The 18,262-nt window shown below is 36.2% G+C and overlaps 1 protein-coding gene across 1 annotated transcript; it reads left to right on the top strand.

Annotated features, from left to right (window-relative positions):
• Positions 1-252: 252 nt before the first annotated feature.
• EIF5A2 (eukaryotic translation initiation factor 5A2) lies at positions 253-17,541 on the top strand. The gene is made up of 5 exons (XM_004270557.3): positions 253-395; positions 1,079-1,278; positions 1,821-1,925; positions 12,130-12,261; positions 12,849-17,541. The coding sequence occupies exons 2-5, from the start codon at positions 1,114-1,116 to the stop codon at positions 12,906-12,908; spliced, it is 462 nt and encodes a 153-aa protein (XP_004270605.1). The 5' UTR covers positions 253-395; positions 1,079-1,113; the 3' UTR covers positions 12,909-17,541.
• Positions 17,542-18,262: the final 721 nt, after the last annotated feature.

Genomic DNA, 18,262 nt, shown 5'->3' with positions numbered 1-18,262 from the left:
CCCGAACGTAACGAACCTAAAAGTTTGAAGGAGCAAGTTTCCTTGCCGGTTAGTTTACCCTCAGCAACTGAACTCCAGAAAGTGCTCTTCACGCCGGAAGTGCACTAATCCGCAGCACGTGGGGTTGCCAGGGCGCTCTTCACGTGACTGGGAGGGGCCTCGGGACCCTTGTAGCCAATGGTAGCGCGAGAGGGCGGTGCCTATGACGCGCCGGGACCTATCCCGGAAGTAGGGCTGATGTGGGGGCGGGAAAGGGCGGGGAGGCCGGGGTGTGGGAAGTGTGGCGGCCCCGCCCCGTGTCTTGGAACTGCCGAGGTCGCCACCGCTGCCGCCGCCGCAGCTGTGGGAGACTGGCGCGGTTACGCAGGCGAAAGGCGCTCTTTCCCTGCTGAAAGGTGAAGACTCTGGGAAAAGGTGGTGGGGCTGCGACCGGAGCGAGGCAGGGCCGGGGAAGGCGGCCGGAGCCGAGCCCCGACCGTGGAGAGGAGGAAGGATGGAAGGGGGACCGAGGCGAGCGCGGGACCCGCCAAGGCTCAGGCCCGTGAGGCGCCGGGCCGGGCGGGGGATGCCGGCAGGACAGGGGGCGTCTGAGAGGTCGAAGTGACGGCGCTGCGGGCTGGGGGGAGAAGTGCTCTCCCGCTGCCCGAGGGCCAGGTGCTGCTGGCCAGGTCCTGTTATCTCCATCCTTCGTGGGGACATGAGGCCTGGGCTGGGCCCCCCGCAGTGAGGATCCGGGCGGCGGCGGAGGGCCGGGAGGCGCGGCGCGGTGCGGGAAAGTCACCGGCTCCTCCTGCAGTGGGACGGTGGGGCCGGGATTTGCTGCCCCCAGCGCGGGTGAGCGCCCTGGGCGGGTATTCCCCCCCCCTCAACGAGCTCTTCTGCGACTTCCCTCCCACCTCCCCACCGAAGGATGGAAAAGTTTGTAAGGCCGGAGTTAGAAAGTCCCCACTATTCTGGGTGGGTGTTCTATAAATGCAAAAATAATAGATCCATGATGCGTGGCTCGTATCCTCTCCGAAATGAGGCGTTTCCCTGCCTGCATGCCAGTTGTTAAAAAGCAAACAAACTTTTTGCATAGTACCCTCAGAAAAGCAACCATCTCCCCAGCCCACCATGGCGGACGAAATTGATTTCACTACTGGAGATGCTGGGGCTTCCAGCACTTACCCTATGCAGTGTTCGGCCCTGCGCAAAAACGGCTTCGTGGTGCTCAAAGGACGACCATGCAAAATAGTGGAGATGTCAACTTCCAAAACTGGAAAGCACGGTCATGCGAAGGTAAATGCCCTTCCAGGTCTTTCTTGGTGTTGGGATTTTGATCATTTGTATTCCATTACAGAACATGAGGTTTCTGTAGTTATAAGTGTATAATGACACTTTTTTTTTTCTTCCCACAATTACTGGGTGATCAGCTATTTGAATACTGAAAGGTAACATTTCCTTCTTGGGCCCTTATAATGTTTCATTAACTGGGAACTGAAACTTTCCTGAATCCTAGTGACTTAGACAATCTATTCAGTTTACAAATGAGAAAACCTGTTCTAACATTCTAACGAACCTAAATTCATTGTTCTTAATCACTCTTATGATTGAATTACTAGACTATATGATATTGGGTCTTGATATGTCATGATACTGTTTAGTTGTTCACTGCTTCTCAGTTGTATGACCACTACATTTTTTTTTAAGAAAGTAAAATTAGATGACCTTGGAAGGAGAAAGAATCTGTCATAATCAGCTTTAGTATTATGCGTCTGTGTATGTAATGAGTGATATCTTGGCAAAGATTAAACAGTTTCCTGTTCTCCCGTCTCTGTTAGGTTCACCTTGTTGGAATTGATATTTTCACGGGCAAAAAATATGAAGATATTTGCCCTTCTACTCACAACATGGATGTTCCAAATATTAAGAGAAATGATTATCAAGTAAGTACTAATTTCCTTTAGAATGCTGCTTGTTTCCTGAAGGTGCAAATACTTTCTACTGTCCATTGTAATTTAATAAAACCCACAAGTAGTTTTGTAGGTTTTTCTAACCAATTGTTAAGTACCACTTATTTTAGAAATTGGAGAAATAGTGCTATTTAACACTTGGTACCTTATCTAGGATGACTGCTAGTTTGCCACTTTTTAACATTCTTGCATTTTAAGAAATCTGAACACTTCTTATTTCTCAAATCAAGTGACTCCATATTGTGAGTCCAATGTTTAGTAAAATTACTATTTTCCATGTTGTAAATTATTTCTCTTTGTTGTAAATACTTTCCAGGTATTTCTTTTCCCTTACCAGACCTAAGACTCAAGAAATTGTTGGAATTCATGTTCCACCAACCAAATTTGTGTGTATTGGTGAATGTGTGTCAGAATTTGGTATTCTTAAATAGGGAAATAAGTTGAAAGCCATAAATACAAAGGATAAAGTGTATGGTCACTGAATATGGTGAAGAAAATACAAAAACTTCGTAATTGTTTTATTTGTATTCAGTGACCATGCTGTGACCTTTTGTTAAATTATAGGTATAAACTGCAAGTTTTAGTTCCAATTATGCATTTGGATAAGTCACGTTTAATGATAGCGTTTTCTTGTTTGGAGTATTGATGGTAACCAAACCACTGACCTCATAGAATGTGGGAGCTCAGATTAATCATAACTAAAGTCTTTCTTGAAAGTCTGCAATTTCTTTATCAAGCATATTATATATAGAACTCTTTTCATTTTACATAGTGAAAAATACAAGTGTGACACTCGAATTCGTTTTACCCAATTTAAACTTGTTCCTTTCTATACCTCATATTGTGTTGTATAATTTTTAAAGAATGTCACCATTAACTGCAATTATCCAATGATTTCCTTTTACTTTTTGTCCATATGTAAACATATTTTTGCACAGTTTTAATCTAGTAAGCAGTTTTATGTTTTCATTTTCCCACTTACAAATGTTTTCTAGGTTGCTTTGAAGTCTTCATAGAAATTTGAATTGTCTTAGTATAATAATAGCAAGATTTTTTTTAAGTCAGGCAGATCTGAGGTTTGATCTAGTTCTGCCACCTTCAAGCTGGGTGATGTTGGACAAATTACGCAACCTCTCTGAGCCTCAGTCATCTCATCTACAAAGGAGGGATAATATGAAGATTAATGAGAAAATGTACTCCATAATTCCCTCAAAGTAGTTTTTTTTTTCTGCTTCCCCTTTTTCTGTATAAAAACTTCACTTAATCATTCCATTATTCTTGGAGCACCTAATTTAGACATGGCATATAGTGGATGCTCAATAAACATTTGTTAAATGCATACATGATTACTCAATGAGGTAAAGATAGTACAGCCAACTAAAGCTAAGCATAGAATTTTCTTTTGCCAAAAATAGATTTCTGTTTTCATCCTTAACGTGTGAATGCTTTGAATATTCAATATTCATTAACATTCATTCAATATACAAAGCTTTTGCCCTTGAGTGTTTCAGAAAGATGGTATAAGTAGTTCAGATGACTACTACAGTGATCAAATTAGCCAGTCATTGATTGGAGCTCAAGATTTAACATAAAGGAAAATTTTGGTTTGGGTTTTATTTTGAGATAAAGCAGGACCTGGACTAGGATGAGGGGTATGAGATGAGTGAGGCCCTTGCCTCAAGCACAAAATTTTAAATAAAGACAGTACCAGAAACAATGCCAAGCCACACAGGGGCCTGATCCTGTCTGATATTTTGTTCATTATAGAATTTATGCATTAATTCTAATTTTTAAAAATATTACATTAACCTGATCACTGAGGGGGGTGTGTATGTGTGTGCGCGTGCCACCTTAAATTTTGCACCCAAGACAAGTGCCTCACTTGCCTCGCCGTAGTCCCAGCCTTTGGTATGTAGTCTGTGTTCCAGAGCGGATCAGAGAATGACTCAAGCCTAACAGTCTGGGTCCAGATCCTTGCTTTGGCACTGACTAACTGCATGACCTTGGTTGGCAAGTTATTTAATCTCTCACCTGCCTTTCTTTATAAAATAAGGATAAGAATAATAAACTCCTCATGGAATCACTGTGAGGTTTAATTAGTTAATTCTTAGAATAGTGCCTTGCAGAGTGAGCACTCAGTGATCACATCCCTTCATTATCAAGTCACCATAGAATACTTATTTCTGTTCATTAAAAAAAATTAGTTCCATGAGCCTTTCCAGTTATGTTTATTGTCCTATGGTGGTCTTCACTCACCTTTCCAAGTGCCTTGATTAAATTTCTACTTATTATTTAGCTACATGTAGTCCTTTGTATTTGCTGAATTCAGTATTTCAAGTGCCAGTTTGACAGTCAGCTAAAGTGAAATATATATATCTGTTCATTATAATAATTAAAAAGTAAGTCTTTGTTTAGGAAAAGAAATGTATCAATATTTACAATTTTAATTTTACATATTTTAACGTAAGTTCAGAATGAAAGGAAAATTGTCTCCTGAATTCCATTCCAAGATGTAGCTTGGATTGGAATTGCTAATTTCCATCACTTCTCCCAAAAGTAGTTATGGTTATCTGGGGCTCACTGATGGTGTAAAATACAAATACACTCAGACACCTTTGGGAATCCCCAGACTTTTAAATGTAGAAACACTTGTTCAAACTCTGGTACGCACTTGAGTCATATTTCTTTAGAAAGTTCTGTGTTCCTGTGCACTACACCACAAGTGGAATGCCTTTTCTGCATTTACTAAAGTTTAACCTGTCATTTAAAGACCACTTTTCAGAAGGAAAACTAATCACTACAGGACATGTTAAAGTGTATATGGTGCATCTTTGGATTATTGATGAATTGCCAAAACTGTGAATATTAAATCCTAGTATATTCTTCGAATAAGTGGTATGTCTTTTGGATATGGAGTTGAATTTTGTTGTTGCAACTAAAATAGAACAACAAAGAAAATAATGATGCTATGAATTCCTTGTGCCTAAAGTCTTTTTATAATTTATACCTGTTCTGTGGAATCTTTGTGTTCCCTGGTAAAAGCAGTCTTTCTTTGGAGTAGAAAACCTCTAAACCAGCAGATCCCAGTACTGCAGGGACAAGAAACAGATATTTTGCTACAGTATCATTAAGGGTAATAGTGAGAAGAGTCTCCTACCTTTGGTTCCTAGACCTGTGTATTCTACCTATGGGAGAAATAGCACCATATATTGGAATATATTTAACCTGTAAAATAGCACCCAGGCCCAGAGTGTGTCATTCAGCAGGAGGCAAAGATGAGTCTTCAATAGGCAAATGCACACAGGCAAACTGTCTTAGAATGATGGAGGACATGGACCACCAGTGAATTCTCTGAGCATTGTCCTGTTGTCTTTTTATTTTGCCTGTTAAATGAATTTTTTAGCCAGAAATGATACTATGTGAGGTACTGACAGTAATGTGACAGTTTACAAATCCACACATGAGATTTTAGCAGAAGCACTGCAGGCAGCAAAGGCAAGTTTATATGTGGAGTAAGGATCTATTACAGTGAGCACAAACTGCTGCCTCTTCCATGATGGAGGGAGTACAATGTTACCAGGTAGCTGGCTCTTCCCCCGGGGAAATGGTGCCATATCAGGGACTCTGTATTGGTCTCTGCTATGAGGTACCAGCAGTGGCCGTAGTCAGATCAGCCTTGGTGAGAGAAAACCGGTGTCATTGAGCCCATGCCACTGTGGCCAGTTGTTCGTGAGCCAATTGAACAAGGACTGGGAAGACTACAAAAGGAAGCTGAATGACATTCACAGGTAGAATCATCTTGTCACCTAATTGTCTGCCTCCTCGGTAGCATGTCCCCTTGGTAAGCATTTATATGGACACATTCTCTAACTATTTGGAGAGGACCCTCCACGTACCACTTTCCCAGACCTTATTGTCAGCAATTTTCCCATCTTTTTCTTTCAGTTTTGTTGACCTTACATCCATACTCTTAGCCCTTGCCCATAATCAGTGTAAATCCAAATCTTTGGTTCTCTCTTCTTTCAAGTCCAGTACATGAAGTTCTCATCCCCACTGTCTTTCAGGGCCACCTCTGAATAGTTTCATCAGACTACGCATAACCATCTAGAAACCATTCTGAATTTTGTTTTTCAGTCAGGTGGTAATAGGGAGCTCCCCACAAAGTCATCGGTACAAGTTGAGGGAGAAATTGTGGATGTTGCAGAAGAAGGTGCTTCCAAGTCTCATACAACTTGTTGGTGCTTTCAGGAGCTGCTCAAGTTGATCTCACATATGCAGCTTCTACTTAATGATGGAGTGCTGCTGTGCATACCCAACTTTATGGCTTGGTGTGTCAGATAACACTCTAGTTGATGATAGTGTTATTTCCTTGTGTTGTCTGATAACAATGATCAAACATTCAGTTCCCCCCAGGGACCAGCAGCTCTAAAGAAGTAGTTTGAGAGTGCTGCGGGAAGAGGAAAAGGAAGAAGGAGAAAGGAGGAGGTCTTACCTAAAAGTCTGACTGTTTTGAAATAGATTGAGAAATAAAATTAAATTCAGAAATTAGGGCTAAGCCACCTGTAATGATGCTATTCCTTCTCCAGCCTTCTTCTGTTGTATACCAATAATACAAGCAAAAAAGTTCCCCCATAATTCTCCTTTTTCATGTTCTTTCTTACCAGACCACATCATGGATAGAATCTGCAGTCACTTACTCTCCCCATATCCTTCCTTTCAGTTCATGCTTTGCTTCCTCAGCTCCCTGTACCCCCAACTATTTAGTGGTTACAGTGCTCTTTCTAGAATTCTGATACACCATAGCATTTTTCTTTTTTACTTTTTATTGTGAACATTTTCAAAATCTGATGAACCTCATGTACCCATCATCCACCTTCCACAATTATCAGTACATAACCAATCTTGTTTCATCTGTACCCCACCATCTATTTTTATTTCCTGTACCCTCTACCTCTTGGTTATTTTGATGCTAATCCCAGATATTATATCATTTATCATTTCATCTGCAAATATTTTGCTGCGCATTTTTAAAAGGTATGGGCTGTAAAAAACAGCATACTGTGGCACCCCCCAAATTAGTAATTCCTTAATATCTTCAAATATCCAATCAATATCTACATTTTCCTAATTGTCTTTGTTTTCGTTTTGCTTTTTCAGATGTGATAGTTACTGTTTTTGTTTTACAGTTTTTCTAAATCAGGACCTAAATAAAAGTCCACGCATTGAAATTGGTTGAGGTATCTCTTAAATCTACTTTATAGGTTCTCCTCTCTCAGACATGCATTTGAGCCTCTCTTCCCTCTCTTTCCTCCCTTCTTTCTCCTTCTCTCTCTCTCTCTTTCCCTCCATTTTTGATGAAGAAACTAGATAAGTTGTTCTGTAGACTTTCACGCAGTCTGTATTTTGCTAATTGCATTTCCTTTGTCCCACATATTTCCTGAAAATTGATAATTAGATGTACAGACTTGATCAGATCCAGTTTAGATTTTTATTTTCTTCTTCTTTTCTTTAACAAAAATTAATCCATAGGTGATATTCTGTGCAACCATCAAGTAAATGAGTCTGATGGTTTCTTTTTTTTTTTTTAATTTTTTTAAATTTATTTTTGGCTGCATTGAGTCTTCGTTGCTGTGTGTGGGCGTTCTCTAGTTGTGGTGAGTGGAGGCTACTCTGCGTTGCTGTGCGCAGGCTTCTTGTTGTGGCTGCTCTTGTTGCAGAGCACAGGCTCTAGGCGCACGGGCATCAGTAGTTGTGGCACGTGGGCTCAGTAGTTGTGGCTTGTGGGCTGTAGAGCGCAGGCTCAGTAGTTGTGGCACGAGGGCTTAGTTGCTCTGCGGCATGTGAGACCTTCCTGGACCAGGGCTCAAACCCATGTCCCCTGCACTGGCAGGCAGATTCTTAACCACTGCGCCATGAGGGAAGCCCCTGATGGGTTTTTTTTTTGTGATGTTATTAGATATATAATTGCCTTAATCCATTAATTTATTAAAGGAGACAAAGTAATCATGTTACGTTTTTTTTCTTTAGAAGCCAGAACACTTCTATAAGAGAAGGCTTCCTTCAGCTTTTTTGTTTACCCTGTGGTACAGTGTATAATAGGAAAGCCAATATAAATACTTGATTCTTTCTCTTTAAGTACCAGTTTTCAAAATTAGTTGGTTTCCTGGCATCTACTGAAGATGACCAGTGAAATTTTTTTTTCACTATGAACTCAAGCATTTAAACACATTTATGTTTCAATCCATTGTAGTTATTATCATTATTGATTATCAAATTGTTCTTTCTTTATTCCAGACCTTATTCTGGTTAGCTCCTGAATCCCTTTGATATGGACCTAGTGGTCTTTAATAGCACCATGCTTTCTGATCTTGTATACTTCCTACTGTGGACCTGGAATTATCCATTTTCCCAGGAGCCCTATGGAGAGAAATAGCACCATACATTGGATTCTTTTAGTAGGAAATGACAGATACCACATTCTGGTACTACTATTTTGGGTGTATGGTATAATTTCAAATGTCATTCAGCAGCTTGCTACACCACTGCATGCCTGAATCCTCTATTACAAGTTTTCTGACTCTGCCCTCTCCTGTCTCCTTGCTTGCTATTAGCAAAATGATTGCTCTCTCTACCAAAAAAAAAATTGTTCATAAACATCTCAAAGTTATCAAATAAGTAGATTGCTTACAGGTGAAGAATCAGAAGGAAATATTTAGAATTGACTTATAACTGTTTTCTTACCATCCTCTCCTTCCAGCTCTACAGCGTCAGAGAGGGCTTTGAGGGAAGATTGAAAAAGTTGCACAGAAATATGCTTGAAACAAAAAAATGACACCATTAGCTTTTTTTTTCAAGATTGAAAATTACAAAAGGGGAAGTGATACCTTGAGAGAGGAAAAATCTTGCAGATACTACCTTAGCCAGGTGATCAAAGTTAATATCACCAGTAATAGGACATAGTGACATAATTTGCCTCTTGATGTGATACTCTGAGGACACATCATATATGTAGTAATCCTTCCAAAAATGCGCTAGCTGACTCATTAGAAAACAAACTCAAACTGAGCAACATTCTATAATACAGTGAACCTGTGCTCGTCAAAAATGTCAATGTCATGCAACACAAAGGGTCAGGAACTGTTCCAAATTAAGAGACTAAACTGACATGACAGCCAAATAAATACAAGGCATGATCCTGGAGTTGAAAGGGAAAACTGTTATCGAAGACAATATTGGGACAATTGGCAAATTTGAATATGGACTATATATTGAATAATATGTTAGCAATATTGCATTTCCTGATTTTGAAAAATAAACTGTAGCTATGTAAGAATATGTCCTTGTTCTTGGGAAAAACACACTGAAGTATTATTGCTGAAGAGTCATGATGTTTGAAACTTACTCTCAAATGGTTCAGCAAAAATAAGAAAAGAATAAGAATGTGTAATGGTATGCATTTTATATATTCCATATATACAGAGAGGGAAAAACAGCACATGTGGTTAAATGTTAACAAAGAGTAAATCTAGGTAAAAGATAAAGGATTTTATTGCATTATTTTTGCAACTTTTCTCAATATCTGAAAAATTTTAAATTTATTTAAGATCAAATAATTCATTTTTATTATTTAATTTTACTTTTCTGTAGCTTAGCTTATTTTTGAAATTTTATTTCTTATAGCAATTTATTTTAATATTTAATATTTATAAATATATATTTTAGATGTTTTATAATATGTCTGTATCTTTTTGTATTTGAAATGCTTTATATTTCATCCCATGACTTATTTTATTAATTCCCTTTAAAAAATAAAATACCATATAAATACCAAAATATCAGTATTATTATTTGGTTTATGTGGTTCAGTCACTAGTGGAATGGGAACCTTTAACTCTTGAAATTGACAAGTTCTACCTCAGGGAATTGTTAAAAGAGCTGAAATAAAAAAAGATGAGCCTGTGGTTAATTGTTTAAAAATTACACTTCTGTCTCAACCTCCTTGCTTCCCGCTTTTCTGCCAACTACCTCACAAATGTTTGAGTGACCAAAAGATTAATTAAAAGTGTTTGTGGTGGCTCAGTAGGATGGTTTTTTGTTTTTGAGATTGTAAACATGTGTAAAAACTGAAATCTCCGGTGGTAGGTGGGGTTTCTGTGGAAAGCCATTGCCAGAGTTGGTAGTGCCATAGAGGAGAGCTTTGAAACTCTACCTCTGTGGTATGCCTGTGTTATGTCATAGGGGACTAAAGGGGACCAGGGACCATGTCTTTAACTCTTTTTGTGTATGTCAATGGTAGCATCTGGTATGCTGGGCGATTGCCTTTTATAAAACCTGTTAGACAAATGGGACCTAATGAAACTTAAAAGCTTCTGCACAGCAAAGGAAACCATAAACAAGACAAAAAGACAACTCCCAGAAAAAAAAAAAAAAAAAGACCACTCCCAGAATGGGAGAAAATAATTGCAAACGAATCAACAGACAAAGGATTAATCTCCAAAATATACAAACAGCTCATGTAGCCCAATATCACAAAAACAAACAATGCAATCAAAAAATGGGCAGAAGACCTAAATAGACATTTCTCCAAAGAAGACATACAGATGGCCAAGAGGCACATGAAAAGATGCTCAACATTGCTAATTATTAGAGAAAAGCAAATCAAAACTACAGTGAGGTATCACCTCACACCGGTCAAAATGGCCATCATCACAAAATCTACAAACAATAAATGCCGGAGAGGGTGTGGAGAAAGGGGAACCCTCTTGCACTGTTGGTGGGAGTGTAAATTGATACAGCCACTATGGAGAACAGTATGGAGGTTCCTTAAAAAACTAAAAATAGAATTACCATATGACCCAGCAATCCCACTACTGGGCATATACCCAGAGAAAACTATAACTCAAAAAGACACATGCACCCCAATGTTCATTGCAGCCCTATTTACAATAGCCAAGTCATGGAAGCAACCTAAAGGCCCATTGACAGACGAATGGATGAAGAAGATGTGGTACATATATACAATGGAATATTACTCAGCCACAGAAAGGAACGAAATTGGGTCATTTGTAGAGATGTGGATGGGCCTAGAGACTGTCATACAGAGTGAAATAAGTCAGAAAGAGAAAACTAAATATCATATATTAACGCATATACGTGGAATCTAGAAAAATGGTACAGATGAACCTGTTTGCAAGACAGAAATAGAGACACAGATGTAGAGAACAAATGTACGGACACCAAGTGGGGAAAGGGCAGGTGGGATGAATTGGGAGATTGGGATTGACATATATACACTAACTAATATGTATAAAATAGGTAACTAATGAGAACCTGCTGTATAGCACAGGGAACTCCACTTCGTTGTGTAGTAGAAACTAACACAACATTGTAAAGCAATAATACCCCAATTTAAAAAAAAACCTTAAAATTCTAGGCACACTGATGGTGTACATGCTTTTAGAATAAATTAATGTGGCCTGGCTGTTTCCTCATACCTGTAATGAAAGAAATTCAATGATATCAATACTGTACTTTTTTGCAGGTTAGGTTGATGACTGGTTTTGTTTCATTAATGTCATCAACAAGCTAATGTTTTTCTTTTTTAAAAAATCTAGTGTTGTTAGCAGTGAGCTGGAGACCAAAAATTTTCCACTTCAGTTTGTTCATAATCAAATTATAAAACACATTGTTTGTAATCATGAAAAACTGAAAATAACTTTTATGCCCATTAATACAAAAAATGGTTAAATTAGTTACAGTATAACTTTGCAGTTGTGAAGTGATTAGAGAGACTAAGGTAGGTCCATATTTTCCAAAACGGAAAGATTTCTAAGATATATTAAGTGAAAACAACTTGCTGAAAAATACTTATAATATCTCATTTATTTTTTAAAGCAACTATATATTGTGTACATAACTTCAGGATACTCTATAAAAAAGCCTAAACTGTTTAATAACCTAGAGATTTGCGGGAGGGGAGAGTGCAGGAAGGAATGAACTTATATTTTTTGTCTGTACCTATTTTATGCTTTTGTATGTGTAGCATTCTTAAGCACCAAAAATGTATTAATGTATTACTATGTACTGACAAAAATTAATATAATTGGCAATTTATGTAAAAATTACAAAGGAGTGGGTGTAATCTAATCAGTGCAAATGATATAATTTCTTTCAATAGCTGATATGCATTCAGGATGGTTACCTTTCCCTGCTGACAGAAACTGGTGAAGTTCGTGAGGATCTTAAGCTGCCAGAAGGTGAACTAGGCAAAGAAATAGAAGGAAAATATAATGCAGGTGAAGATGTACAGGTAAAGACTTATGGAGAGATTGTTTTCTTAAATCATTTTATAAAAACTTTGACCTAAACTAGTTAGCATAAAATACTATATGTGAAATACAGCTTTTAAATACTGCTGAAATGTTGAAAATGATCTCTAGAACTAGGCAGTTTTCCCATGATACCTTTTACCATGGCCATTACCAAAGAAAGTATCAAAGTTCATTTTTTACTACATAGACACTGTCAATCCCAAATTTGTTTTGAAGATCAGCCTGAACTATTCTTAAGGATGAGAAAGGATGTTATGGGAATACTAAAGAGTGAAGGTGGCTTACTTTATCTTGTTGTAACTCTCAGAAGTATAACGTCTAATAAGTATTGAAACATTTATAGTTCTTATTCTCCTGTTCCCTGGAAGTTTTCTTAAAAACCACAATTTGAGAAATTTAGCTTTAGAAAACTGTAAAAAAAGTAGATTATTTGATCTTGGAATACCTCTTTACAAAATCAATATGTATAAAATATCCACAAATATCCAATGTATGATGAATTAACTATATCTTATATATGTATTGCCTTTTGAATACATTTTTGCCTGCATTTTTTTCCTTCTAGGTGTCTGTCATGTGTGCAATGAGTGAAGAATGTGCTGTAGCCATAAAGCCCTGCAAATAAATGGGAACATCAGGCATGAGCAAAATGTTTAGGTCTGGATCAACTGCAGATCTAAAGTTTGGTTCTAAGTTGTCACCAAAGCTATGGCGTTCATAAGCAACCTCATTTCTTTTTTAATTGTTTTGAAATTGTGCTGAGTTAGTTTTGCAGGCAATTCGTAATTTAAAAAAATGATCAAGATGTATAATTCTTTTTTTTAAATTTTGTAGGTGTCTTTCCTATAACTTTCCTGTGGTTTTCAGTATGTAAGTCTAAGAAACAGACAAGATAGCTTCAGCAGATGTGATTTGTCTGAGCAAATCGTTCCTAAATTTTAGTTAAATGATAAATAAACCAGGGTTTTAAATCAAACAATGTAGCATCTAGTGGTATTGAAGCACCACATTTAAGTTGAATTGCTCTGCATTAATTTCGAACTTAATATCATAGAATAAGTAGATTATGGATTGGAATTGTCAGAGTTTCAGCATGGGTGTGGCAAGTACAGATCCTTAAACAAAAATCATGTTATCAAAGAGTGCCAGTTATCTTAGTAACCATGTGCAGCCCACCTGTATTACCTCAGTCATTCTGTTCTTTGCCAAATTGCTGGTAGACTTAATATAACCTATATTATGGGGATTTTAGTACTTTCTTGTGGTTGACAGAGGCATTAAACTGTTTTGTGATTGTTAGCAAGTCATATTGTAAGGAAGACACAAAGGACAGTGGCAAAGGATGTTGGTTAAAGCTATAGGTTTTTATCTGTGGCCTTTGTATTCAACATAAAAATAGGAAGTTTCCATTTGTGTTTTTGCCTTTAACTCTTGTTTTCTCTCTTTATTAAAGGGAGTGACCTGCTTTACAGGATACTATGCAGCACTTTTTATCAATTATGTTGAATAAATGTTGGTATTTTTAGTAGTCACTCCTTTTCAGCCATTTTTAAGTAGACTTTTTTGACATCAAAATATTTGTTAGACAAAACTGGAAATTCTTACTTTAAATTGATTTGGAACATTTGTTAAATTTATGTATGTTTTTTCTAACATGAAAGTGAATCATAGAAGAAATAATGTGATAATTATTATTTAACTTAAGAAGTATATGTATTTTAACTGATTGTCATGTGACTTAATTCAGTTACTGGTGTGAAATATATCTAGGAAAGAATTCTATAAACAATTATTTTAAAAAGTATTTTAGGTGATTCTGCTACATTTCTGTTTAGTCTTTTGGATCATATATCTATATTTCCAGAATTCTAGGCATTGTCAAAGGGTTTGTGAGGACCTTTGACTCAATACCAGTCATTATATTGCAGTGAAACTTAGAACAAAATCACCATTTCAGTAATAACTTCATTCTCTAAGACTCATTATGAGACCTCTCCCATCATACTTTGACTTCTAAAAGGCCTTTGTACCTATCATCTAGAGGAAAATATGTATGATGCTGTAACTGATCTACTCAGTGACTGGAAATAGCATTAGGAACAGAAGATCCCAAAGTTTTAGTTACTTAGTTTGCACACACTTTTAAATCTTGTATTGGCCTCAGCAAACCCATTTGGAGAAGAAGCAAGATACTTTAAGGAAATGCAAGAGGAATTCTAAAGCACAAGAAATATTGAGGTTGTAGTTAATCATTTTTAGTATAACATTTTAGTTTTTCCCATCGAAAGCACAGTTAGTAACTAGACTAAATTCTTTCCAGTATTCCATTTAAGTATCTACTACATACTGCTCTAGTTTTTTAGTACTCTGTAATATGTATCTTACTTGGGACTGGTTGGCATTGTTACCCACAGGAGCTCCAAAAAGTTATCAGTCTGTGTTACTTGCTGGTCATTCATATGACCCCAGTTAACCACACTGATGTTCTGGTTTAGTATTAATTCTGGATTGGCATGCCCTTGTTCTTCATAATTTGTCAAACTTCACATAAATATATTTTCAATTGTGAGGTAAGTGTATATAAATTATAATAATGCATCTGTACCTTCATATCTTGAATGGCAAAAGCTATTTATGCTTAAATATTTCATTTTAATTACTATAATGAGTATAAATACTCTTCTGTCATATAATTAATTATAAGTATAGATTTTAAAGATATGGGACTGTTTATTTTCACATAAGTCAGTACATGTTTCTCTAGAACAATATATTTCATTTAGAAAAGCTTTATAAATTGTATTAAAAGGAAGCAGGAAACATATTTTTTAACAGAACAGAAGTGACTTCATTCTTTTTTGACATCAGAAATGTTAAAAGTTGATTCCTAGTATTTGTTGTACTTTTTTGTAGCAAATGTGTTAAATGTCAAAGTTACCATATATAGAATGTAGACTGTCACATTGATAGATTATACAGTGATACCTTTTTGTCTGTAGGCATTTCACCAATTTATATACAATATTATAGTAACAAGTGGAATATTTGTTTCTTTCTAGAACAACATATTTTATTTCTACTGTGAAGATTTTGTTTTACCTTATTTGCTACAAAGTTGTATACCCTCTGAAATAGATCAAATTATTGCTACTTTGACTTAGCATTTGCATCATAAACATAATTATGATGTTTCTTTTATGCTCCCCTCCAAGGGCTGTCAGTCACTTGAAATTATTGCTAACCAAGCTCTTGAATACGTTTCCATTTATGGTACAAAATTCTGTACCAATGCTTTATAACATTTATCAGAACTCTCCTGCAGCCAGAGCATGAAATCTTTAATAGGAGATGCTGCAATAAAATGTTTAGGCTATAAAATTTGGGGACACAACTTCTCATTATAGCACAATTAGTGTGCATGTGCACATATAGCTTTGTATGTTTGTTCTTTTTACAACATCATTCCAACTCTTTAAAAGTACTGTAGTCTGGTAGTGCCTCAAATGTTGGTAACTGTTTTTTTTTTTTAATTTACAGCTTTTCCAGAATTTGTTTTTGTACTTTAAAGTTTCTCAATTAGATAATTTCTAGTTGAACTGAAATTTGAATGCATTGTTCTCAGGGCTCTTTGTGCTAAGTGCTGAAGTTTCATTATTTCAAAGCTAACTGCCTGAAAGTATATTGCAAATTTTTCCCAAATTATAATAGAGTGATACATACAAACAAAAATCTATAATATCAACATACTTAAACCATATAGTAAATATTCAAGAAAAAAATGAGAACATTAGTAACATCTATACTGGAATCTTGCCATATTTTTTTTCATTTTAGAAAAGAATTTGGTAGTCTTATCTTAGACCCTTACCCTTAATGATATATCTGAAAGCATTCCTTTGGCCTGGAACCCAGAGATAGTTTTAGAGCCAAACTTTGATGTGATTCTCAAACATATTTAGGGACAACAGAACAAAAATTCATAGTACTTTTTTGGGTACACTAAAATGTTTACATATTGAATTCTGTAATATGAACTAGGAACAAATTTATTATGAGAAAATATGGCTCTTAAGCAGAAAAAGTGTGAACTATAAGCATATTTCCATAAACAGTATATTATATTGAACTGGTCAACAGTTTAAAATTTTCTGATATCATCTAAGCAAAGTACTTCATAGTTTTCAAGCCTATTTTTTTTCTACCATTCAGACAAGTAATAGGCAACAAAAGCTTAAGAAAAATTTATTGTGGAAAATCTTAAAATTGAGAAAATTCAATCTATTAACTTTATTAAATTTTTTTCTCTGAATTGGGTATATGGCATTATTTGATTTTAGCAGGGAACATTTGGATTTAGCTTACGGAACACAGATGTTCTGTGGGAACATGACTTGAAGTTCTATATAATGTTTTTTCATTAAATAACCATCTGAACATCAAGGTAACTACCAAGTGAGGTCAAGTGCCTGAAAAGTGCTGTATACATCTAATTAGCATGTTTTCCTTTCATGAAAGATGCATCTTATAGCAATGCATATCAGGCTTTCACCTTCTAAAAACATACTTGCCAAACTTTACCATCCACCACTATCTCTGTCTCCTTAGAACAGGTCGAAACCTATTTTACAATTGAGAGAGATTGCTTTATTTATATAAAGTCCCTAAAACTGTGTCTTGATATTGGTAGACTTAAGTTTATCTTAGTTCAAGATTGCACATTTTTAAAGCTCTGGATATAAACTTTATTCAGTGATGACTATACAGCTTGTCATAAGTCATAGTTGTGACCATTCTTGAAAGGAATTCTTTATTGTGGTTAATATCTACTATAAATAAGCACTCTTGTGCTTGTTACAAAGTATAGTGCAAATTACTAGCTCTATACTGTTTTTGTCCTCCTCTCCAAAAAGAAAATAGTTGAAATGGCATTGTCTAATCCAGTGGCACTTTATTGGTGATACATTTTATTTGTCATAGGTATAAGAGAACTTATGCTTTTACCTGCAGAGACTTATATGTTTTAGCTAAAACTTTAAAACTGTAAGATATGTAGTATGGGTATTATTATAATCATGTATTTTACATTTCAAAAATGGGTAAAATTAAAATATTAAGCCTTTGTCTATATTAAAATAATTGTGAAATCCTTTAAAATATAGATGGTAAACTTAGCAATTATAATTTTTGTTACATTAAAATATATTTGTCTGTTAACATCATCAGTTATATTAAATAAAAATAAAGTTAATTTAACAGCTTACACTATTCTTGTATATATACATTCCTAGAAACATTTTCATACTAGAAATTAATTTGTATATTACTGTTAAAAGAAAATCTAACTTGTATTTTTATTTTTTTTATATTTTAGGTTCTTACTATACAGCACCCTAGCTTTACAGCTGGGAATGTTAATTTCTAGATTTTAGTTCCAGATTTAGGTACACTTCTTTTAATCTTTAAATTTTTAATAGTTTTTAAGAATACATAAAATACATGGTTCAAAATTCTATAGGTACAAGAATAAATACATCTTCCCATCTTCGTCCTCTTTCTGTGCATTCTTCCAGAGATACACAATGCAAGAGAGTTTAGTGGTCCCTTCCCCACCCCTGATCTCCCAGGATCTGAAGTGTTCCTTCTTTACGAGAGTTGCTGTTCTCTTTCCACAGCGATGTGAATGGTGTGATGAGTCCCTGAAGCAAACTCTTCACCCTTTTCCCAATCCTCACCGTATCTAATCAACACCATCTGGACAGATTCATCCTCAGGGGCTCAGCAGTTTCTTCCTTTTACACACTGTACTATTCTAGAACATCTCTGTCACTTCCTGACTTGTGGACCATACCAAGACTTCCAGTGTAGTTGTCACCTTGTATCCATGATCAGTATCACTGTTACCCATAATCTTCCATATCCAGCAAGCATAATTGGGCAGTGGGAGAAGCACCAAATTAAAGTCTTCCACCCTTCAGCCCC

This window comes from Orcinus orca, chromosome 5, assembly GCF_937001465.1.
Source record: "Orcinus orca chromosome 5, mOrcOrc1.1, whole genome shotgun sequence".
Classification (NCBI taxonomy): Eukaryota; Metazoa; Chordata; class Mammalia; order Artiodactyla; family Delphinidae; genus Orcinus; species Orcinus orca.
Note: the sequence above shows the minus strand (reverse complement) of the source record. Positions and strands in the feature narration are given on the sequence as shown.

What these genes read in the sequence shown, in the direction of transcription:
- EIF5A2 (XM_004270557.3), top strand. Translation starts at nt 1,114, where the DNA reads ATGGCGGACGAAATTGATTTCACTACTGGAGATGCTGGGGCTTCCAGC. An exon ending in GAAAGCACGGTCATGCGAAG is followed by an intron (nt 1,279 to 1,820) that starts GTAAATGCCCTT and finishes CGTCTCTGTTAG; the next exon opens with GTTCACCTTGTTGGAATTGA. An exon ending in TTAAGAGAAATGATTATCAA is followed by an intron (nt 1,926 to 12,129) that starts GTAAGTACTAAT and finishes TTCTTTCAATAG; the next exon opens with CTGATATGCATTCAGGATGG.